Source organism: Eschrichtius robustus, chromosome 7, assembly GCF_028021215.1.
Source record: "Eschrichtius robustus isolate mEscRob2 chromosome 7, mEscRob2.pri, whole genome shotgun sequence".
NCBI classification, from domain to species: Eukaryota; Metazoa; Chordata; class Mammalia; order Artiodactyla; family Eschrichtiidae; genus Eschrichtius; species Eschrichtius robustus.
In genome coordinates this window covers 106133142-106157585 of record NC_090830.1, presented here as the reverse complement: position 1 = coordinate 106157585, position 24444 = coordinate 106133142, and the positions used below count along the sequence as shown (strand labels likewise).

Here is a 24444-nt window from a genome sequence, read left to right as displayed (position 1 = left end):
GTGCTCCAGTGTGGATGAACCTTGAAAACATTATGCTAAGTGAAAGAAGCCACACACAAAACACCACACATTGTATGATTCTATTTATGTGAAATGTCCTGAATATGCAAATCCATAGAGACAGAAAGTAGATAGATTAGTGGTTTCCAGGAACTAGGGTGAGGGAGGAATAGGGAGTGACTGCCAATGGGTAGGGGGTTTCTTTTGTGGGCAATGAGCACGTTCTAAAATTGGTTGTGGTGATGGTTGCACAACTCTATACTAAAAAGACACTGAACCATATAATTTAAATGTTTCTATTGTATGGCATATGAATTGTATCTCAATAAAGCTGTTACATAATGACAAACACTGAAAATAACAAACAAATGAAAAAAAGTGTTGCCAGCAGTAGAGAAAGCTCACAAGAAAGGGGATTAGGCATGCAGAGCTGGGCAGTCCCACTCCATTATGCCTGAGTGGGGCCATTTCTCCCATGAAAGACAGGCTATAGATCCTCCCCTCTCATCCTAAGAAGATTCCCTTCACTCTGAACTGGGGGTGTAGCTGCTTCCCCTCTGGGGGCTCTACCCAGCTGCAATGACCCAGATGAAGGTGGATCAGACAAGAAATCACTACCTCCAAGAAATGAAGACAACACTTCATGATAAAATATGTAGTATGTAGCAACAGCAGAAGCCTCACTGTCACCCCACCCCATAGAATCCAAGCTGCTGAGCCCAGGGCCATGGGTGTTGACTGGTAGACTCAGTTCCTGCCCCTTCTTTCCCTGCAAATAGGGGTATGCTGAGTGGGTAGTGCATAATGGATATATTGTTTTTAATTTTTAAATTTTATTTCATTTATGTTTTTTATACAGCAGGTTCTTATTAGTTATCTATTTTATACATATTAGTGTATATATGTCAATCCCAATCTCCCAGTTCATCCCACCCCCCTGCCCCCCTTTCCCCCCCACGCTTGGTGTCCATACGTTTATTCTCTACATCTGTGTTGCTATTTCTGCCCTGCAAACTGGTTCATCTGTACCGTAATGGATATTTTGGATTCCGTATTACATTCAATTCATCTTATGTATTAAGCATCAGAGGATTAAAACAATAGATGGCATTTATTAATCATAACGACCCTATCTACAGGGCATTTGACGGAGGGGAAAAGAGAGGCTTAGTAACATAGGTCATGTAAACCGTGCAGCTGGGATTCAAACTTGGGGAGATCAGATTCCAGAGCTCAAGTTCTAAGGGGTGCTGGAGATCATCTGGTCTAATCCTTTGTCTTATGGGGCAGAAACTGATGCCCAGGGACTAAAGGATTTGCTCAACATCACACGGCTGGCTAGAGGCAAAAGGAAGATTCCACATTCATGATCTTGTTAAAAGTTTCCTTGGCCTTTTTTTAGATTCATTGTACAGAGATGGCAGAAATTCCCTGAAGTCAGGATCTCACATCCATGGTCCAGAGTTATGTAACTTAAGTCCGAGCAGAGGGGTATGTATTGTTTTCTTTAGGATTTCTAAGAAAGAAGTTTTCAAAATCTTCAGGGAGTTATATTGCTGATAGAATGTCTTTTTGTGTGTGTGATTTTTTCCTACTAGTCTCATTTTCCCAGGAGAAAGGGAATCACTGGGTGTGGTGTTACTCTCCTCAGAGATGTCCTGTCATGTCACTTCTCTTCCAAAAAAAAACAAAAAAAAAGCCTCCATTTCTTAGGGAAACTTCTTTCCCATGTCATCTCATTGTGTCCCTGTACACAGGGACTTCTTTCCCGTTAAGAGGAAGTCTTGGATCTCCAGGGTTTCAACACTGAGTCCCCAAATCATAAACTCCTAGGGCTGGAAGAGGTCATGTGAAATCTGGACCAGCGCATCACCTGTCAAGGGTGATGACAATCTTGGCCAGGGTTGGGACATGGCAGGTAGGGGAGAGGAGAACATGCAGCATTTTTTTAAGGCTCATTTTATTTTATTTTATTTTTTGGCTCCGCTGTGTGGCATGTGGGATCCTAGTTCCCCGAATAGGGGTCGAACCCGTGCCCCCTGCATTGGAAGTGTGGAGTCAACCACTGGACCGCCAGGGAAGTCCTGAACACGTAGTATTTTTAAATGTACATTTAGCACTTTATTAATTGCTTTTACTCATGCTATCAATTATATTTTGAAATTTCAAATCATGTTAAATGTGGATATGAATGGTTTTTTTTTTTAAATTTTGAAAGAGAACATGAGTTAAAAATGTTAGAAAACTTTACTTTAGATGCAGTTTCTCTACTCTATGAATCCAGATACAGACAGTAGAACCAACCCTAATATCAGTACCTCTATCTGCCACTTTTGCAATCATTCAAAGGGTACGCATAGGTGTGCTGAACTTTCAAAATGGGAACCTCCATTTCCCCAAACCTCTTGATAGCTTGTAAATAGAGATCTTAAAACGTTAGAGTATTGTAAACAAGGAAATTTTTCTTATCTGTTCTAAAAGTAGTGATCCAGAGTTACTGGTTCCCTAGAATCATTATCTGTATCATTAGTTATTTATTGAGCTCTTGAGTCTAGGTTGATCACCGTGGCAAACACACTCCCTGAAACGGTCTCTTGTAATTCTTGCAGCAACCTTACATGTTAGGTGGGTGTTATTAGTACCATTTTATAGATAAGGAGACTGAAGTATAGAATGGTTGAGAAACTTACTGGCTGGGGTCCCACAGACAGTACGTGGTGGAACTGGGATTTGAATTCAAACCCCAGAGCCAGCACTCTCATCCAGAGCTGCTGTTTTGGGCACTATGTGAATACTCCCCTCTGGAATTCTGCAGGGTCCCTGCCACTCCCCACAGAGGACAACAGTGAGTCATCCAGGCTTATGCCTGTGAAAGGGGCAGGAAGGGATTACTGGGGGAGAAAACTGGACAGGTCCGTTGGAGAGCCCCTTGAATGCGGCTAAAAATGCCTGAACACTATTTGATTGGCAATAAGGAGCTACTAGAGAACGAAGAGCAGAGAGCTGTCTCTTGTTATTGCCACAGGGGCAGGGAATAAATGTGAAAACCAAATGAATGAATGTAGGTCTTGTTAATAGTTGTCACATAATTCTCCTGGGAAAGGATGGCAAAACTATTAGCCAAAGTAGGATGTTTGGTTCTGTGTGGATTTTCATCAGCAGAATATCTGGTTCCTTCACTGGCACAGATAATAGTTACTTATACTGGATTACATATTAGCTATCTTGCCTTGATTGGAATAAGAACAGTAACTAAGTTCCTGTGTCTGGCTTGAAATTCTGGAATATCATAATGCTTCAAAACAGTGTGAAGTAAACATTTTCGTGATGGTCACGAGATAAGGTTAATAAGGAAATCACACTGTAAAAAAGCAGTAAAAGTTTTGCTCTTTAAAAAATACAGTTTCATACCACACTTTCCATGGATTTAGCTTGCTTAGCTCATCCATTGGTTGGGGACCAACCTTTTGAGAGCCCAGCAGGGAAGCCTGCCTTGTGTTTATGCGGCACTAGAGAGAATTAGTTTCAACTCACTTGCAGAAGTGGCTTTCAGAGGAAGGGATTTGACAAAGTTGTTAAACCCCGTAGAGGTAGAAGAGGAAAGCTGGGCTGATTATACATCTGAGCACTGTCATCCTGAAATTCATTTTGGCCCCCGGAGTATAAATACACTTCAGTATTTTTGTTAGGATTGCCAGAAAATCAGCAAGTGTTCACTTTCTTTGGCCAACAAAAGCATGACTCTCTGTGCAAAAATTTTCTGCACATTTATAAACAAGAACATTTAGAAAATCCCCTCTTGCTGAGAGATATTACAACAGATATGTTTAACCGTGCCATAAAATAAAGCAGATACTAAGAATACCGTTGGGTTCATCAAGCACAGGAAAAGTTTTTATGTCTCTCTTCTGACACAAGCTTATACATGTCTTCCTATCCCCAGACAAAATACCTTCCCTGTACCGTGCTGGTCTGATGAGTGCCATCTATGTTCTCACCTTTGTTTACTGTGTTACTTCTCAAACAAGTATTCCCACCCCATCATCTACATTTTCTCACCACTGCACCCTAGTTTTCCATCCCTGCAGGCTATTGCGATGGTGGTCTCCAAGTGACCCAGGACCTCCTACCCAAATCTAAGACAAAAATTTTTCTCCCTCACAGAATCTCCCAGTTGAAAAAAAGACCTGTGGATGATTTCAAACTTTTTGGCAAACTTCTTCTCTAAAGGACCAGATGATAAATATTTTAGGCTTTGTGAGCCATTCAATCTTTGTTGCAACTACTCAGCCCCGCCATTGTGGCGCGAAAGCAGCCGTAGACAATATGTAAATGAATAAGCCAGGCTGTGTTCCAGTGCAATTTCATGTATGGACACTGAAATCCGAATTTCATATCATTTTCAACCATCACAAAATATTATTTTTCTATTGATTTTTAAAAATCTTTTAAAAATGTAAAAATTATTCATACTTCATAGGCTATACAAACAGGTGGTGGGATAGGCCATAGTTTCATCTTGGACAACCTCCCAACCCAAACCAAACCAGGAGTTTCTTCCCAGCTTTTGCAGCCAGCCAACCCAGGCTGTGTGTGAAATTTCTCCAGTTGTAGGAAGCTTACTACCTCCGAAGGCAGCCGGTTCCAAGGCCAAGATGAAATGACGGGCCCTAGTTTTGCCTACTAAAGTCACAAAGAATAACTCAATTTCACCTTCACGGCAATCCTTCAAATACTGAAATGCACCTACCCTGACTACCTCAGAAGTCTCCCATTTTGTCAAAATAGTACAACTTCCTTCAGCTGTTGCTTGTACAACGTTTTTTAATTTTTAGTGTCCTCTCTGCTTTGGTACGTAGAAATCCTTCTGCAAATTTGGCCTTAGACTACTGCATTTCAGATGTGCCCAGTTTAGAGGAGAGGCAAGGAATGCTATGTCATTCTGTGATCTGTTCATCTGATTCTGTCCTTCTGGACTATCAGTCCACTTCTCAACTTCCTTGGCTCAGAATAATGTGATACTCATATTGGAAATTCTTTCCCCTTGGTTTTCATCACCCACACGGCCTGATTCTCCTGTGATGCCCACATTCTCCTTCTCACTGGATGATTTTACCTGTCATGACAGTGGGTGTTAGCAAGGCTTGATCCTTGGAGCCTGTGATCTCTCTCACACTTGATGTCTTAGGGAGCAAATTAATTCTAATGGCTCAGCCATCCCTTCGGTAGGGATTATTCCCAAATTGTATCTGCAGCCTCGATCTCATAGTACATGAACTCCTGGCTCCTACCTCCCACTGCTTACTTCCCACCTGAATTTATTTAATTTAATTTATTCTCACCCTAAAACCTACATGTCCCAACTTGAATATCTCCTTACAAGATAATTATGATGATGATGATGATGACAGTAAAAATAGAAATAACATTAGTTGAGCACTTACAATGCACCAGACACTATTCTGAGCTAAGGATTCACTATCTTACTTAACCTTTACACAACTCATGAGGAAAATATTCTTGCCCCTTCTATAGTTGGGGAAATAGGCTCAGAGAAATAAAGTAATTTGTCCACTGTGCTAATAAGAAACAGGGTCAGGATTTGAACACTTGCATGTCTGAATCAAAGCATGAGTTCTTGACCACACTGGATGGCCTTCGTAACTGCCCAGATGCTGTCACAGGGGTCCCTTGTATTCCAAAAGCCCTGCCTGGAAAGCCTGAAATCAGTCTTGAACCTTCTCTTTCACTGAGCTTTCTCTTTCATTGAGCCTTCCTATTCAATGGGTCACTGCGCTACTGGGATTCTTTTTCTAAGTGATCAGAAGCCATTTTCCCCTTTATTCTCACCAGCATCCTACACCAGGCTCCCTGTCAGCTCCTGTTGTTTACTTCGACTCTCTCCTGATGTGTCTTCCTGCACCCAGGCTTCTTCTTGAATCCATCATGCATGATCATGCATGATCTTGCCTAGAATATGTTTGATCAAGCTGGTTCTCTCACTAAAAAGGTCCCCCCTGCCATTCTACCTCTTTGCCATTCATTTGACCTATCTTGGAGCTGTCCACCCCTAACTGACATGCATCCCTCATCCTGGGCGGAGGAGAGGAGGAAGGCTGGAACATATATCAACTATAATGTAATTTAAATATTTCACATTTGTAGTTTTTGTTCCTTACTATTTTTTGTCTTTGGTTTTTTTAAGAGCAGTGTGTCCTGCAAAACTAGACGAAAGATCAAGAAAATAAAGTTTGAGGTGAAATACATTTGTGAAATGCTGGTGAACTATAAGTGTCTTTATTGCTGGACTTCTTAAGCCTTCAGTACACTAATGTGCATTGGGAATATCAATACAGAAGAAAGAAGCTGCAAAGATGTTTCTGGAAGGTACTGAACCATGAATTTTTAAAAAAATGTTCTCCTCCAGAGCAGGTTGAGAAACCAGGGTTCTGCAGCACAATGTTTAGGAAAAGCTACACTAGGAGTATCTATCAAAATGCTAGGCATGCAGCAGGAGTGACAGGCTGCAGTGATGGAGGGGAAGAGCCCTGGACTTGGACTCAGAAGGACAGACTGGAGCCCCAGATCCAAAATCAGAGTGGCGCTATAAGGATTAAATGATAACTGGTCTGATGAGCTCTGTGTAAGTGTAAAGCACAGTATAAATGTGTCACCATTTGATTAAGGGTTTTAATTTAAGTATACCTTAAAAACTTCCCCCAAGATTGGCTGTTACTTTCTCCAGCTAAAGATTTTAAAAATCATATTTTATATAGCAATAGGGAGCTTTTTAGGCAGCATTAGATCAAAGGACTATAAATATACAGATTTTGATTTTCCCTGCTTCCAGGGAGTATTTGTTGCATTTATATATTCGATTGATCCAAATAAAGAACTGCCACAAATATATGGTGATTTTACTTTTCATGGAAGAGAACAGCATTTTACAAATACAGAATGCTCATAACAAAAAGATAAGGCAACTTTAACATGAATTGGGGTGGTTGAGGGGGTACTGGGCCTCATGGCGGCTGTGCGTACCTGGGGTGGGGAGAGGCAGGGAGAATAGAAGAGACTGTTGTGGAAGCTGGAAATGCCAGCAAACTTCTTGGCTGCATCTTTTGTCCAGGGCCTGTCCTGCATGTTTTCTACCCTGTTGATTTATACATGATTTTAGTGTCTGTATAATTTTTAAAGTATGAGGTGTAATGATAAAGGAATGAAACTTGTGTTTGTGTGAGGCTTATGAAATCCGAATCAAGAGATTAGGATCTCACCTGGTAAATCCATGTGGTTCAGACCCATGTGCCAGGACAGGAGGGACCAAGACCCCACCTTCCACAGAATCTGCCCTGCTTTGACCTGGAGCTGAATCCTCACTTCCTTCCTTGTTCTTTCTCCAGCTCTCAAAGGATCTGTAGCCAAGCAGCTTTGAGAGGCTAAGGCATTAGGGCCCAGACCCACTTTCTCCCCTATGTGACAGATCCACCTACTTCTCCTATGTGACAGAGTTTCTTAAAGCATGTTCTATAATAGGTATCAGGTCTACAGGTACTCAATACTCATGTATGTTTGTGACATACTGTCTTCTAAGAGAGTCCCAGTGTACATGAGCACAATAAATGACCTGAGAAGTCCTGCAATGAAGAAAGGAAAACTTAGTTATCACTGTTTGCCCAGCATGTGGCATATATGTTAGACCATGGGGCAATATTTTTCCATAGAATGCATACGGACATCCCACACCACAACTATGGGAGATGCTGCTCTAGTCTTACTTGGTTACCCCCTAAATCCCTCAAACAAACCAGCATTTTCTACCCTCATTGTTTTATTCATGGTATTTCCTGGGGCAGATATTTATTGTGCAACTATTGATAGATGCATAGTGCTACATGTATTGCAGTACAACAAAGAATTTGGGCTTTGGGGTCACGAAAGCCTGAATTTCATCTTAGCTTAGCCACTTTCTAGCTATGTGATACTGGGCAAATTATGTAGCATTTCTGAATCTCAGTTTTCTTATTTGTAAAATAAAGCAGTGATTCACATCTTTCAGGGTTGCGTGAAAACCACATGTGATTAGGTATGTAAAGTGTTTGGCATGGTGCCCAGTGCAAGGCACAGAATTAACAGTGGCTCCATTATTAATTTCTCTATCACCATCATTGCGATTATCATCGTCATCATTGTTATCTGAATAAATGGAATAACCATTAGACATCCTCAAACAGCTATTTGTCAAATTAACCACATTTTTTTCTTTCCTATTTAGAGGATAACTTGACTTACATACCAAGGATGTTTATTGGTTTTAAGAAATCATTTCACAGAGCATCTCAAGTTATACCCAGAGACAAAATGAGACACATCTGTCAGATGACTGCATTAAGGAAATTCACATCTAGCTTAAAAACACTATGCAAGGAGGGGATAAATGGTTCAAGGCCAACCTGATGAGCAGCCTACTGATGTGCCAAAAGGCCTCCTATTAATTCCTATTTGGTTTGACATTTTTACCTACAATTTACATTAAAAAACTTGAGACATATGTATCAAGCCTGAATATAAAAAGTATGGGGAGTGGTAGCTAATTCAATACATAACTAAATTAATACTCAAAAACATTTTGAAAGGCCTGAATGCCCCAAAAGAGAAAATTTAGTAGACTTAAGTATAAAATATTACATCCATATAAGAAAACAACAAACAAAGCAACCTATGCACAGAGAAAAGATGAGCGTGGCCGTTTGTATGCTAAAAGTCTAGGGGTTTTAGTTAACCTTCAGGGGGCTAATAATTAGATGGAAAAAGTAAAGAGCGGGAGAATGACCCAACTGTAAAAGGGGAGAGTCTCACTGTCCAGAACAGATTAGGGAGACTCATTTTAAAGAAGAATATTGAAACATAATATAAGTTTGGACAATGTGGGGAACGTCCAACCTCAAGAGAACCAAACCAAAGGAAGGCAATTTCTATTAGTCCCCTGAGAGCAACAGGTGGCATTTATAAGGAGGCAGATTTCAGTTCGATTTAAGGCAGGATTTTAAAACAAAGTACGCTCCATTAACATAATAAGCTGATTAAAATGGAGTGAACTCTGTCTTTGAAAGTTTTTTAGTAAAAGCTGGATAAGAATATGCAAGGGAGAGATTTCCTACGTTTGGTGGAGATAGGAGAACATAACATAACCTCTGAAACTTCATCAACGATAAAGTTCATGATTGTGTCTGGCAGAAGTCTTCCCAACCTCCAAGGCTCTGAAGCCCTTGGTCATCCTCAAGGGACATGTGCCTGTGTGGTCTCTCTCTTCCACTCTCACGGAACATACAGTCCTTGCCTCTCATGTGGCATGGAAACCTGCTAGTTACTATTTATTGAGTACGTATCCTGTGCTGGGTGATCTTATACACATTAGCTTGCTTAAATGTTCCAATAACCAAGTGAAGTTGATAAAATTATCCTATTTTACAGGTGGGAAAAACAAAGCTGAAATCAGGTTACGTGATCACTTGTCTAGATTCCGATAGTGAGTAAGTGGCAGAACCTGCACTCAAAACCAGACTTAGCAATAGAATCCCATACTCTTTCCACTACCTGTGGCATGTCTCTAACCATTGTCTCTCCCGTGAAAAGCATTGCCTTTTTCTAAATATGTATATTTATTCAATATTTTATGTCTTATATGCCTAGAACTAGATTGTAAATTCCTTGAACAAAGGGGCATGTCTTGTTTGTCTTATTATTTCTAACAGCTCCTATTTCAATAAACAATTGCTAACACCAGTTATTATTAAATATTTATTGACCATCTAGTACGTAAATGGCACTTTGCAAAGAACCAGACATATAGCAATTAAGAGGTTAAACAGGTTTCTAAGGAAAAAAGTAAACAAGTCAATGGCTTCCCTGACTTTTGAACTGAGACATGATCAGAAGAAGACAGCAGTGGGGGGAAGATGGTTTTAGGCAGAGGGAACAGCAAGTGCAAAGTCTGTGTGGGGAAAACTAGCTCAGTGTGTTCAGGAACAGAATGAAGGTCAGTGTGGCTGGAACAGAGACAGAGAGAGGGGTGGATGGTATAAAGTTAGGTTGGAGAAGTCAACAGGGGCAAAATCATGCAGGGTCTTGCCCTGCATTTTGGATTTTATTCCAAATGCAAGAGGAAGACCTTGGGGGATTTTCAGGAAGGGTGTGACCTGATCTGCTTTATGTTTCTAAAAGATCACTCTGGCCGCTGGGTGATCTTGGATTGGATTATAGGATATGCAAGGATGAAAGCAATACTGGAGGTGAGTGCTGTGGTGACTGGCTCTAAGGTGGTGGCGGGTGAAATGCTAAGGAGTGGTCCAATTCAAGATGTATTTTGTAAGTAGAGCAAATGGGACCTGCTGATGGTTTGGATGTTGGCAGTTTGGGAAAAGAGAGTAAATCAAGAATGACTCCTAGGTTGTCAGACTGAGCACCCAGGTAGATGTTGAGATGGGGAAGATGGGGTAAATAGGGAAGATACTGGGTAGTATGTGAATGGGGTTGTGAGAAGGCAGTAGTTCTATTTTGACCATATTTGAGATGCCTTTTAGACATTAGAATGTAAGCTCTGTGTGTGGAGGGGATCTGTCTTGTTCTTTGCTATATCCCCAGCACACAAAACAGTACCTAGAATATAAGTTGGTACTTAATAAAAAACTGTTGAACGAAAAAAGCCAAGGGGAGGCATTGAGAAGGCAATTGGATTTATGAATGTTTAAATCTCTTTGGCAAATGTAGATTCTTAGCAAAGCATAAATACATTCCTCCTTGGCTCCTACATGTGCAGTAAGGATCTCTAAGAGAGTGGTTTTTCAGAGAGTTGAATTAAACATCCTAATAGGGTCAGTTAATTCAGTCCTGGAGAGAGGCTCAAAATCCCAGTCTCTGACTAAAGCATACCTGGTCTTTCCCACAGTGTTCAGTGTCATTTAAAGTGATATGTCTGATGGAAAAGAACACTGGGCCTTGAGGAGATGCTACACTGCTTCTCTGAGTCATGTTAACTATTTTCCGTTAAAAAATACTACTCATCATGAATGGATAAAGAAGATGTGGCACATATATACAATGGAATATTACTCAGCCATAAAAAGAAATGAAATGGAGGTATTTGTAATGAGGTGGATGGAGGTAGAGTCTGTCATACAGAGTGAAGTAAGTCAGAAAGAGAAAAACAAATACAGTATGCTAACACATATATACGGAATCTAAGGAAAAAAAAAAAAAAAAAAGGCCATGAAGAACCTAGTGGCAAGACGGGAATAAAGACACAGACCTACTAGAGAATCGACTTGAGGATATGGGGAGGGGGAGGGGTGAGATGTGACAGGGTAAGAGAGTGTCATGGACATATATACACTACCAAATGTAAAATAGATAGCTAGTGGGAAGCAGCCGCATAGCACAGGGAGATCAGCTCGGTGCTTTGTGACCACCTAGAGGGGTGGGATGGGGAGGGTGGGAGGGAGGGAGATGCAAGAGGGAAGAGATATGGGAACATATTGTATGTGTATAACTGATTCACTTTGTTATAAAGCAGAAGCTAACACACCATTGTAAGGCAATTATACTTCAATAAAGATGTTTAAAAAAAAATACTACTCATGTATGTCAAAATCTTACTTGTCTATTTACTAATTTCCACTGGACTCATTCTTACTTCTATCAGCCCCAGGACTGAGTGGTAACTTGATGCCCGCTTTCGACAGAATAAAACAGGCCTCCAGTGGGTCAATGGCTTTGGCAGTTCTCTTTCTAGGTTGGCTAAATCCTAAAAACATGATGTGAGCTTTAAGCAGGGTAAATAAGAATAAAAATATCCTGTCATAGTAACAAAATATTTTGAATATTTAAGATTCCAAAACCAAGTCCTTTAGGACCAAAGAATGAAAAAAAAAAAAAAAAACAGAATGAAAGAAGGAAGGACGGAAAGAAAGAAACAGAAAGCAAGCAAGCAAGTCATCACATTTATTTAAATTTACTTTGGACAATTATCAACTATTATAATAGTTCCTGTCCCAAAGACAGGAATCATTTCCCCTCATTTGCTTTGGAATACAGATTTGTTCTTTTCTTTGAATACCTCTGTGTCTGATGGTCTAGAGTAGTGATTCTCAACCATTGGTGGCATCAGTATTATCTTGTGGAGTTTTTAAAAAATACACATCCCTGGGCTCACCACGGATCCACAGAGAGTCCACAGAATCTCCTGGGGACTGGCTCCAGGCATGTGTATATTTAAAAAATATTGATTGCCAACAAACACATGAAAGGATGCTCAACATCACTAATCATTAGAGAAATGCAAGTCAAAACTACAATGAGGTATCACCTCACACTGGTCAGAATGGCCATCATCAAAAAATATACAGGGCTTCCCTGGTGGCGCAGTGGTTGAGAATCTGCCTGCCAATGCAGGGGATACGGGTTCGAGCCCTGGTCTGGGAAGATCCCACATGCCGCGGAGCAACTAGGCCCGTGAGCCACAACTGAGCCTGAGCGTCTGGAGCTTGTGCTCTGCAACAAGAGAGGCCACGATAGTGAGAGGCCCGTGCACCGCGATAGTGAGAGGCCCGCGCACCGCGATTAAGAGTGGCCCCTGCTTGCCGCAACTAGAGAAAGCCCTTGCACAGAAACGAAGACCCAACACAGCCAAAAATAAATAAATAAAATTAAAAAAAAATCTACGAACAATAAATGCTGGAGAGGGTGTGGAGAAGGGAACCCTCCTGCACTGTTGGTGGGAATGTAAATTGATACAGCCACTATGGGGAACAGTATGGAGGTTCCTCAAAAAACTAAAAATAGAACTACCATATGACCCAGCAATCCCACTCCTGGGCATATACCCTAAGAAAACCATAATTCAAAAAGAGTCATGTACCACAATGTTCATTGCAGCACTATTTACAATAGCCAGGACATGGAAGCAACCTAAGTGTCCATCGACAGGTGAATGGATAAAGAAGATGTGGCATATATGTACAATGGAATATTACTCAGCCATAAAAAGAAACGAAATTGAGTTATTTGTAGTTATTTGTAGTGAGGTGGATGGACCTCTGGTGGAGTCTGTCATACAGAGTGAAGTTAGTCAGAAAGAGAAAAACGAATACCGTATGCTAACACATATATATGGACTCTAAAAAAAAAATGGTTATGAAGACCCCAGGGGCAGGACAGGAATAAAGACACAGACGTAGAGAATGGACTTGAAGACGTGGGGAGGGGGAAGGGAAAGCTGGGACGAAGTGAGAGAGTGGCATGGACATATATACACTACCAAAGGTAAAACATAACTAGTGGGAAGCAGCCGCATTGCACAGGGAGATCAGCTCGGTGCTTTGTGACCACCTAGAGGGGTGGGATAGGGAGGGTGGGAGGGAGACGCAAGAGGGAGGGGATATGGGGATAGATGTATACGTATAGCTGATTCACTTTGTTATACAGCAGCAACTAACACAACAATGTAAAGCAATTATACTCCAATAAAGATGTTTAAAAATATATATATATATTCTGAGGCCCATTGTTTTCCTTCTGCTGATCAGTGAAAGCCACTGTTAAAGGAAATCATGTTTGATGCTCAAAGAATGAACACAGGCATGGAGGTTCTGATTCACAAGGTGCTTAGCAGCCCCTCTCCACTGCCTTCTCCTGCTGCCCCAACTCTGAGCACAGCCTGAGAACAGCCAAAAAAAAAAAAAAAATCCACAAAAAACTGTACTCCCAGTCTTCCTAGGAGTACAGATGTAACTAAAGATTTTGAATTTCAAAAGCCATCACTTTTGGGGGTGTAGGTTTCATGCAAAATTGAAATACAGAAAAAGAGGAGGAAAAAGATTGCAGAGGTGATGTGGTCAAGAAATGAAGCTAAAGAAATAAAGTAAAAGTTTTAATTTTCTTTTGGCATTCTACATTCTCAGGTATCCAGTACCTAAGGAGCCCTCAAAGCCAAAAAGGAAACTTTAAAAGCCAAAGACCTAAAATCCCTTTACTGCCTGGTACTGCAAAATGACAATTTATTCTGTTCCTCTTCTGGGACAATGTTCTCAGACACCTTGTGACACCACTGTCCTACCAATTTCAAGAACCACAGTCTCCCAGTTCAAAGGAAATGCCACATTTTCAATATCACGGAGTCAACAAGGAGGTTAACAGTGTTATATGGGTTGAAATAGTAAAGAATATTTGAATCCTGTTGTGAAGCAAACGGTTTCATTCAGAATAAGAGACCAAGGTGAGGAAAAAAGGCTCTTATGGCTTTTGATTCAATGGCACCAGGTAGATGAAGCAAGAATATTGGCTCCGGAAGTCAGACCATCTGGGTTCAAACACTAGCTCTGAAACCATGGGTCATTTGCTTAGCCTCTCTATGCTTCCATTTTCTCATCCATTAGGTGAGGGGATAATAATAAGAATAAGAATAAGTAGTGGAATCTATTATCATTAGTTATTGTGAAAATGCAGTTACTTTTAGTGTTGTTTTGTAACCAACATTGAACCCAGGAGTGTCTTGGGTCCTCACTAAGTGCCTCACACATGCCGTCACTCTGACTTCCTATATAAACCATGTGAAGTAGGTACTATTAACATCCCCATCTAAAGATGAGGGATTAGGTACTGGGCTTGAGGTTCCACAGTGGGGGATGATGGATTAGAATCCAGGCAAGAGGACTCCAGAACTGCACCGTGCATGATGGTGTGCTGTGAAGCCCCTCCTCATTTCCAGCCCCATCATTTACTTAGTGTTACGCTGAGTGAGTAGAATCCTGGGGGTGCTGATTGCCAAGAACCACCGAACATGATTTGCTGTCAATAGACTCCAGGGCAGATAAGCCCCCTACAAATAACCTGCCCTGCACAGCTGAGTCTCTGTGGTTTAATTGCCTACCGTATTTTTTTAGTCCAGAAACTTCTGAACTAAAATTTCTGTTAACCGGGGAATGTGCCATGAAATATTCTGGGGAATGAATACAATTTCTGCTCTCAGAGGTGTGCCTCTAGGGAGACGTGCTTTCCCAAGGAAAAATCTGGTTTTCCAAAGTGAACTGAAATTTCCCTTACCCTGAGGGGGCTTTATTAACAATTTACCTCATGGGTATTCAGACATGAGGAAAAAAGTTTGTACAGCAGACCTGAACAGATGATTTGCTTGGCTTTCTGCATAAAAGAGGGAGGGGAAAGCTTTGATAGGAAACTTTCCTAACATGGTTAAACGTGCAAATTCAAAACCAAGTGAAGGAACACATTTGGCCACTATCATATGTTATGCTTTTTCCTTACTATGCCGAAATGGTCTTTCCTTGGCTATGACCAGACAGACTTCTAGATGTTGGAATTTGTCAAAGTGATCATGATCTCTTATGAAATACCTAAGGGATTCTGGCTGAAAGGACACAGGCCCAAACAGCCCTTCTCTGCAGATGGTTTATTTATTCTTATGCTCTTTCCCAGAGAGTTAAGCTGCACCTTGGCATTCTTTATAGAGAGGGTGGCCTTTAAACTATTGAGCTGACATCTGGTGAAACCCACCAGATGGAAGGAACAAGCAGCACTGAGTGTCACTTTGGGCTGCCCACATTTGTGTGGCTAGAGAAGCAGGTTGATGACTGCTTAGTTTGACCGAACACAGGAGGATGGAGGAAGGTCACCTGGGGCAAAGAGCCAGGTGGAATCCCTCCAGAGCCTTCTGGGGTCTCAGTATAACTGTGGGTTCAATCTTGGCCTCATCACCTGCCCTTGGACCAGCTGGTTTGAAAGAGGAGCCCAGAGAATGGTCTTGCTAAGACCCACCTGACAAGAAAAACTGCTCCCTCAGGGCATAGGAAAAAGTAAACCTGTTAATGGCCTTTTGAAGCTGAAAACCAGCCCTCAGTCAGAGAAATCAATTGTTACACCAAAGAGTGTCTGGCAGTGATGTGGGCAGTGGTAGGTTATGGAGCTGAAAATTTACTCTGTTGACGGATCCTGAGGACCAGCTGTAGATGCAGACCATGATGAGTTCCAACCCCAAAGATCATCAGTGGGTGAACAACAGGACAGGAGCAGAGGCTATATCGATGAGGCATAAGGTTTGAGAACTCGTGACTCAGAACTGTGATCCCAGAATACACCACCTCCCCAAACCATGTTCCATCACAGTCCTTCGCAAGAAAAGGGCATGAACGCAAAGGGAGTAAGCATGCTCCTCAATCTCTATTTGCCTTTCATATCTTCTCAAATGCGTGTGCTAAAGTGTGTGATCTCTTTGGTAAAGTTATCTACCAAAAATGCCTCTCTGTCTCCTTTTAGAAGAGATAAATGGCTCTGGAATATATTCGAAGAGGAATTAAAAAACAGCAAGATCAAAAGGAATGTGGACTACAGGTAGAGGCTGGAGAGAGGAAGGAAGAGGAGGGAAAAAGGACAATATGATGTGAGACGGTCAGAGCAAGAGACATCGTGGGTGGCCAGGAAGTGAGCCTGCTTCACCTGAAGGGAGGAAGACAGAACACGGGCTCCTTGAGCTTTAGATCAAGGATATGACTACAGAGAGGTGTCCAGATCAAAAGGGTTCAGGAAGCCCTGTCTCCCAAACCAAGAGGAGCAGGATCGAGCCCACCCCCAGCGCCCCCTTGACTACCACCGGCTTGTGGGCTGGCCTCTTGTACCTGCTTCTGTTTACTTGCAAGGACGAAGAGAAGTCACTCTGGTGAGCACCAGTCTTGACATCGGGCAGGAGATAGGGAAATGGGGAGACAAACTGCTTCCAAGCCACAGTCTAAATTGATTTTAAATGATTTATCTCCTGGCCTTCCTTAATGTAAGCCAAACACTTTCAGTTATTTCATGATTGTACTTGGAATTGCATTTTAACCATATTTTCCTAAGAACCAACGTTAAGCAACATTGCCTGAGAGGCATCAGGGATTTTCTCCCCTTTCCCCACATTACAGTTAAGTCATTATGTAAAGAGTTGTTAGAATTCGGGAAACTTCTAGCTCATGCTCAGGTTTTACTGACAAAGAGGAGCAAGCTGCCTCCTTAGGCCATGAATCTTTCTTGCTCATGACAAGCACTGGTTGTGTTCTCGTCTGGAATGTCCTCCTTCCCTTTCCCGTGATGGTCCCCTTCTATCCCAGCCATCACTCAAGGCCCAGCCGCAAACTCCAGTGCGGAGCAGAGAGAGCGCTGATCACCCACCTAGACACCGCGGCTCCCACCGTCTGTGCCACTCACACTGCATGTATTTTCTGCCTCTTTTGGGAGTGATTTGTGCCCATGCCTGACTACAGTTTAAGACTGGTAGCTTCTGGCAGCCTCAGGCCGTTACTCATTTCCCTTAGTGCTTATCCACCAGGTCTCCTGCTTCTGAGAAGTGCTGAAAACATGTTAACTGAATGACTGAATGTATGAACAAATGCATTCGCTTGTCTCCTAAGTAACTAGCAATGCAGCTAGTAGTCTCTCTCTTGTCTTTGAGATTCTCCCATATTCAAAAAATATATATTTTACTTCCACTGAGGAAAGTGCATTTATTTTGTGTACCAAATTTTGACAGAACCAAAGTATGGGCTAATAATGTTGTAAATTTTCATCATATATTGCTCATTTCTTATTTAAAAGAGTGTGTGACACACCAATTAAAAAAGAAAAGGTTATAGCATAGTAGGCACTCAATAAATAAGTCTTGAGTGAATGAATGAATGAATGAGTGGTAATAGGAAATTCGATAAAAATAGAAATGGTAGTAGAAAAAGGGTAGATGCACAGGAGGTTTAGGACAGAAGTAGAGAGAGGGAGGGAAGAGGGAAAGGAGACCAAGGTTAATTAAATTCAAAATCAGAAATTCTGGTTTTACTACAAACTTTAACTTGATAATGTAACAAGTAGAGAGGCAAGGCAGTTGGCTGAGAAGAGAATAGACTTTAAAGACAGACATCTGGATTCTGACATTCATTCAGCCACTGTGTGACCTTGGACAAGTGACTCAACCTCTCTGAGCTTCACTATTTTTTTAAACCTTTTAATTCTGAAGTAATTTTAGATTTACAGAAAAGTTACAAAAATACAGAGTTCCCATACGTAGCTCACCCAGCTTCTCCCAGTGTTAGCATCTTTCATAAATATAGTCCCTTTATCAAAACCAGGAAATTAACATTGATACATTCATGCTGATTAAACTACATGCCTGATTAGAATTTCACCAGTTTCCCCATCAGTATCCTTCTTCTAGTCCAGGATCTAATAGGATCCCAAACTGCATTTAGTTGTCATGACTCCTGGTCTCCTCTAATTTTTGACGATTCCTCTGTCCTTCCTTACCTTTCATGATCCTGACACTTTTGAAGAGTACAATGTCTTTCAATCTGGGGTTGCCTGATGGTTTTTTTTCTTATGATTAGATTTAGGTTATTTTTTTTAGGGGGGGCAAACACATCATAGAGACTATATCTAGTCCTTCTGAGTGCATCACATCAGGAGATGTGACCAGTAATAAGACATCAATATGTCTTATTACTGGTCATGTTGACCTTGAGCACTTACTTAAGGTGGGTATCTACTGGGGTTCTCCACTGTTCTATTTTTCCTTTTGTAATTAATACATATTTTGTGAATAGATACTTTGAGACTATGCAAATATCTTGTTTCTCATATTTTGTTCAATAATTTTAGCATTCATCAGTGGTTCTCGCCTGTAACAATTTATTGCTAGGGTGTCCAAATGGTGATTTCTCATTTCCCTCATCCCTTCTACATTTAATTGGAAATCTTTTATAAGTAAGAGCTGTACCTCTCCCTCTCCTCCCATTGATTTATTTATTCACTTATTTATTTATTTCAGTATGGACTCATGAATATTTATTTTATTCTATGGACCACAGTCCAATACTATCATTATTTATTTTGTTGTTTAAGCTTCACTTTCTTCATCTGCGAGTCAGAGATAATAACTGTCTTACACAACTGTCATAAGGATTAGTGGGATTAAAAAATGTGACACTGACAGATAAGCAACAAGGATCTACTGTATAGCACAGGGAACTCTACTCAATATTCTGGGATAACCTATATGAGAAAAGAATCTAAAAAAGAATGACTATATGTATATGTATAACTGAATCACTTTGCTGTACACCTGAAACACAACATTGTAAATCAACTATACTCCAATAAAATTAAAAGAAAAAAAGAAAGTGACAATGTCCAGTCCAGTCCTAAATGCTAGCTCCTTTTCTTCTTTTTCTTTACAGAAAGTAAAGCCACGCTAATTTGGAGGCAAGACCATTCTAACTAGGTGAAATCTGAATTTAAGAATTCTCTTTCAATGTAATGAAGCCTTTTTACCTGAAAGGATATAAAACAACTAGAATTTTGCTCTCCCAGTTTTGCCTAGCGTAGGTCATTTGGGATCTGCGTGTAATGACTACATTAGACTGATTTTTAATCGGCATACGCATAATATGTATGAAAATAGATGCTTGAGAATACTTGAACACAGACTGTTCTTTTAAGTAGTTGAAGTGTTTTCCCAGAAATCTTGTCTACGTTTTGAAGTTGCTTAGCTAAACTATTTTCAGAGATAGTCCCAAGCATGCCTTTACCCAGCTGTGGTTCATATCATCACTAATTCTGAATTAGTGAAATCACTATTTCATCTTTGATTCCCAAAGTTATGGTACTAAATGGAAGAGATTCAAGTTTTCTCTCTCCAAAACTAACTTAAAACTAGCTTTGTAAAGTTCAGGCAAATCACTTTTAACTTCAGGTGGAATTTAAAACAACAACAATAGCGACAAAGGATAAGGGTAGGGTCCTAAGGATGTTTGAGTGAATCGATCAGGAAGTTTAAAATAATTCATGATATACAGTAAAATCCACTAATAAAATCACTCAGTTTACTGGAACTTTCATTTTCCACTCTGTTTTTATCAGCAAGGAAAATCAAGAACATCAGGAGATTTATTTCAAAAGGCAACTTTGGGGGCCGTGTGGTTTACAAGCATTCATGTGGACTCCCAGAGAGTCTGTCTTACTCAGTTTGGAGTGGACCAGGAATCTGCAATTTAGCAGGTGTCACCCTCAGTATGAGCCTGATACAGGCGAGAGGCAGGATATTGTTGTGGTTCAAAGCCCAGGCTCTGAGACCTGACTCTTTGGGCTTGAGTCTCACTGTTGTCACCTACCACCCATGTGACCTTGGGCGAAGAACTTCATCTCCTCATGTCTCAGTTTTCCCACTGCTAAAATGGGGTCAATGACAAGGATCTGTCTCCCAGGGTTGTTGTGAGGAACAAATAAGTGGCACATATTAAATAATTAGTATGACAGTGCTAGATGGATGTTAGCAATTCCTATGGATAATGGATCTCCCTTTGAGGAATGATGCTCAAGGCATGTCTGGATACAGAATTGCTTGAGCTCAGCCTCTAACACTTTCCATCCACTGGGCTTTATCACTGTTGTGATACAACCATCACCAGGGTCATCACTGGAAGGCTATGGAGGCTGCAAGGTGAACTGCTATAGTTGGAAAGTGTTTAAGTAACAAAGACTGATTGATCCTCTGTCAATCAGAGATATATACGAACTAGGATGGGAGCATCCTCTTAGCATTTAGGTAGTTTACTAAATGACTAAAGTAGGAAACTACTGTATTTGTGGAATTCAACCAACCAACAACCACCAAACACACAGACTGAAATTTTGTGTTTTAGTATTCAAGACAAAGAAATGAAGTCTAAAAGAAATAAAATATAGAACAGAAAGGTCTGGGTGTGGGGTTATGCTATGGGATGAAAGTGTTCTCTAAGCCTGAGAGAGCAGCATCCGGTGACCCTAGCACAGCATGGCGACCTCCTCTCCATCCTGTCCTTTATCCTTGGTCCAGAGCCACAGGGTGGCCAGCCATTGGCTCTTTTCCTCCCAGTGAGCGCCTAGAGCTCTTACACTGCCTCCTTCCTAGGTGTTCCCAGACTCTGGTCACACCTGTCCTCTTTAGAACTTGCTTCTGGCAAGGCCTTGGAGGCCATGGAGGGACTTTCTGGGGCTGAGGAGCTTGATGGGATGCAGAGATCAGGAATGAGGTGATTCATTGCCCCTCAAGACCATGTTCCTCCCAGCTCTCCTTACCCAGGTATATTAGTGTTTAATTTCTGCTGAGGAGGTCTGATAGTGGAAGACAGAGTGGGCTAGACAGATCCCATGATCCCTCGGCCAAACCCAAAATTGAGACATCTGGTCTTAAAAGCACTTGTAGGAACAGGGGGAGAATCTTTGAAAATGGGCCCAGGGAGAATATTTTGGCAAGGGCATAGAGAAAATGGGGCGGGGGGGATACTGGTTGTCCAAAGGGAGAAGGCTTGTGGACATGGTAATGGTATGGGATGGAGGCGGGCTCAATTAGGCTGAAGGGTGGAGTGAAGCGAAAGGGAGGACGACAGTGTGTCTATCTCATTGCCTGGAAGAGAAACAGTCATCATGGAAGTGGGCAGACAGACAGGTAGACGAGATATCAGTAACAAACAAACCTAAAAGGAGAAATGCTTAAAAATCATTACAAAACATCTCAGAGTGGCTTCTTACCTCATTAAACCTCATCACAAGATCTTCAAGGGCATTATGGTCTCCGTTCTGGGAGGTAAGAATGGATGCTGAGATGGACGCTTTGAGGCAGGGCAGGGACCTCTGGCATTCCGTGGTGCCCAAGTCCCGGGTCAAGAAGCAAAGATAGTCAACCGGCAAGACCCTTCGGTAAATATTCTGCTCCTGTTCCATCAGGATGCTGGCAACTTCCTCTGGGAACTGGATGAGTGGCTGCAGATCAATCAGCTCCTTGCTGATCCCAGCTGAACTTGAAGGGAGGGCACTGGGATTGGCCATAGAGGTGCCTGGCTGGCGTTCTGAAATAAAGCAACAAAACTCACTGTTACACCAAGGCTGGTGTCCCCTACGCCAGGTATTTCCTTGAGAGCCATTCAAAGTCTTATAGGTTTCTCAACTGAAGTTTCTGCTTGGTGAATAGTTCTATACTATCTCTCCTGTTCTGGAGACCTTTCTGATATATCTCCTGCCTGCCCCCTCCCACTCCTTGGGGGTAGGGAAAGGCTTAGTTTCCTATTTTCAGAAGCAGAACTGATCTAGCACACCATTCCCTAACCAGTTCACTGTGACACTCTGCAGAGTAGCAGTGAAGTAAAATGTACCATTTGCTTCCTCATCCTCCGGGACTAACCATCACCATGAAAAGAAATGCGGGTGGGCATGGGCACAGCAATTGAAATGGAAGAGGGAAGAAAGGCAGTAGGGGGAGGAGGCCTGTACACATATAGGCATATGCACTCTATGTGTGAACACGCAGGAGACCCAGGGACCCTCTGCACACCAGGCTTCAAAACTTCAAGGTCTGCTCTGCCAACATTCAGCCCTCAAAGACTCTGATTCCACTGAGATTTACCTGGAGGTGTGCAGGGAAAGAACCACCTATACAAGTAAGGAGAAATAGGTAATGAGGAGATGTATCTAAATAAATAAAATAAATAAATCTCATTCCCTGCTCCACAACTGGTAATAAGAAGGTGGTAGCGAGAGGGAAATTAATGAGTGCATTAGATAGAAGTACCAAAGACATTCATTCATAGGCTCAAAATTATTCCCTTAGTACAAATTCACTTTGCCTCAGTGGATATTTCCACCTTCAATCCCTTTCTTCCCACTGACTCTTCTTTGCCTACACAGATATTAGTTTCTCTTATCCTTAAATACAAACCAGTAAAACTTCCCTTATCCCTTAAACTCCAACTAGCCTTACCCTTCATTACGTACCTTCCCTAAAGGGTAGTCTACTTTCCCTGATTCCTTCCTCTGTGAGTATGGCGACCATATCTTCTGATCCAAAAATCAGGCCATGCAGTCCGTTCAAATTAATTAACCAATAAGGTTGTGGATGGAATAGAAAAATGGAAACCAGGTCTGTCCTGGGGGCTCCTGGTTATTAGATCACAGTGTTAATTTGGAATACCAAATCATATTTGGTTCTAAGCTCATATTTGAAAATAATTAAAATAAGGCAGGTACTCAAATCAAGCCTACGTGGCTTCACTCTCCAACTTGCTGAATGGCTGAGAAAGTGACCAGATTTCCCCCAAATTGAGTCAGAATGTAGCCTGAATGATGACAGAGGCAGATTGCAGTTTCTGACACTGATAATTTATGTACAGTGGAATTAGTCATATATAGGAAGTCTTCCCAGAACTAACCAGCTCTAAGACAGGATTTCAAAGCATAGCTCTCTGTGAAAGAAATAAAAGTAACTCCCAAATCTTATGAACCAGCTGCTTATCTAATATGCAAGAGAAGAGATAATGTAATAAAATATGTAAATAACATAAGATGATATATTGTAAATCACAATGTATCTTGAGACATGAATCACATGATGTTACAATGAATGAAGAAGAATCTAGTGGTTTGTGGGAAATAGCAATAAAGGAGACCTAAACAAATTTGAATGAAAGAAGAAAAAGAAGCCTGGTAGGTGTAACTCGAATAAATGTAGTGGCCCCATGTGTCTCAATATAAGCACAGCATCATACTCAAAGGAAACACAAATCTGAGGTTAGAAACCTTGAAACATAATGTAGACCTTTAGTGTAGGTTTCCTTAAAGCAGGATTACTCGGGGATTTTGTATCATGCACCACAAAGAAACATCCTAGAAATCTTTTTGAGACATATTTTGTGTTCTTCAAGTTCCACATTTAAACAGCAGCTGTTAAAAATACTTCCCGTTTTCTCTCATTCTTGCTGAGCTCCCCTTTAATCTCCTCTTTCCTATTCACAGGCCACGTTGCCCCAACTCTCAGCTCTAAGTCACCATCAGATCTCCCTCTCTGCAACATGGGCAACTCTATGATGGATTAAAGACCCAGGAGCTCTGTGACCCCTGATCATTCCTCATTATTTGTGGAGCAAAGTTCATTAATCCCACAGGCAACCGTAGTTCTTCTCTTGTGAAAGAATTTTTAGAAAATTTCTGGTGAATATAATTATTGATCTCATTTACCGTCAATGTTTGCTCTCGGCCCCATGTTCTCCAGTTAATAGTTATTCTACAGTAGAATAGGGTTGTATCTCTAGACACTCTAACAGCCTAGCAAAATTTACTGTGAGACACAGTGTCTTCAAGTTCTATTTCCCTGATAACCGAGTTCAGTACTTTATATGGATTAATTTAGGAGGTAGATAGCATTATTATGTGAGGCTCACATAAGGTCACAAAAATAGTAAGCTAGGAAGCTGGGATCTGAATCAGGGTCTTTTTGACTTCAGAGCTCGTGTGCTTGATCACTCAACATATAACCTCATGTAGCGGCAGAATTTCACATTGTCATTCTGGATTTTAGATGCATCTCAAGTGATTTCAGTTAGT

At 41.3% G+C, this 24444-nt stretch overlaps 1 protein-coding gene across 9 annotated transcripts in view; it reads right to left on the bottom strand.

The window, feature by feature from the left end:
• PLCE1 (phospholipase C epsilon 1) overlaps nt 1-24444 on the bottom strand; it is a 311916-nt gene that overhangs the window by 109464 nt on the left and 178008 nt on the right. For all 9 annotated transcript variants that reach the window (XR_011074510.1, XM_068548222.1, XM_068548229.1 and 6 more), the window contains one exon: nt 21601-21917. Coding sequence is in view for 8 of the 9 variants with exons in the window: in XM_068548222.1 (XP_068404323.1) it covers nt 21601-21917 (317 nt within the window). In the remaining variant the exon portion in view is untranslated. The remainder of the gene's footprint in view (nt 1-21600; nt 21918-24444) is intronic.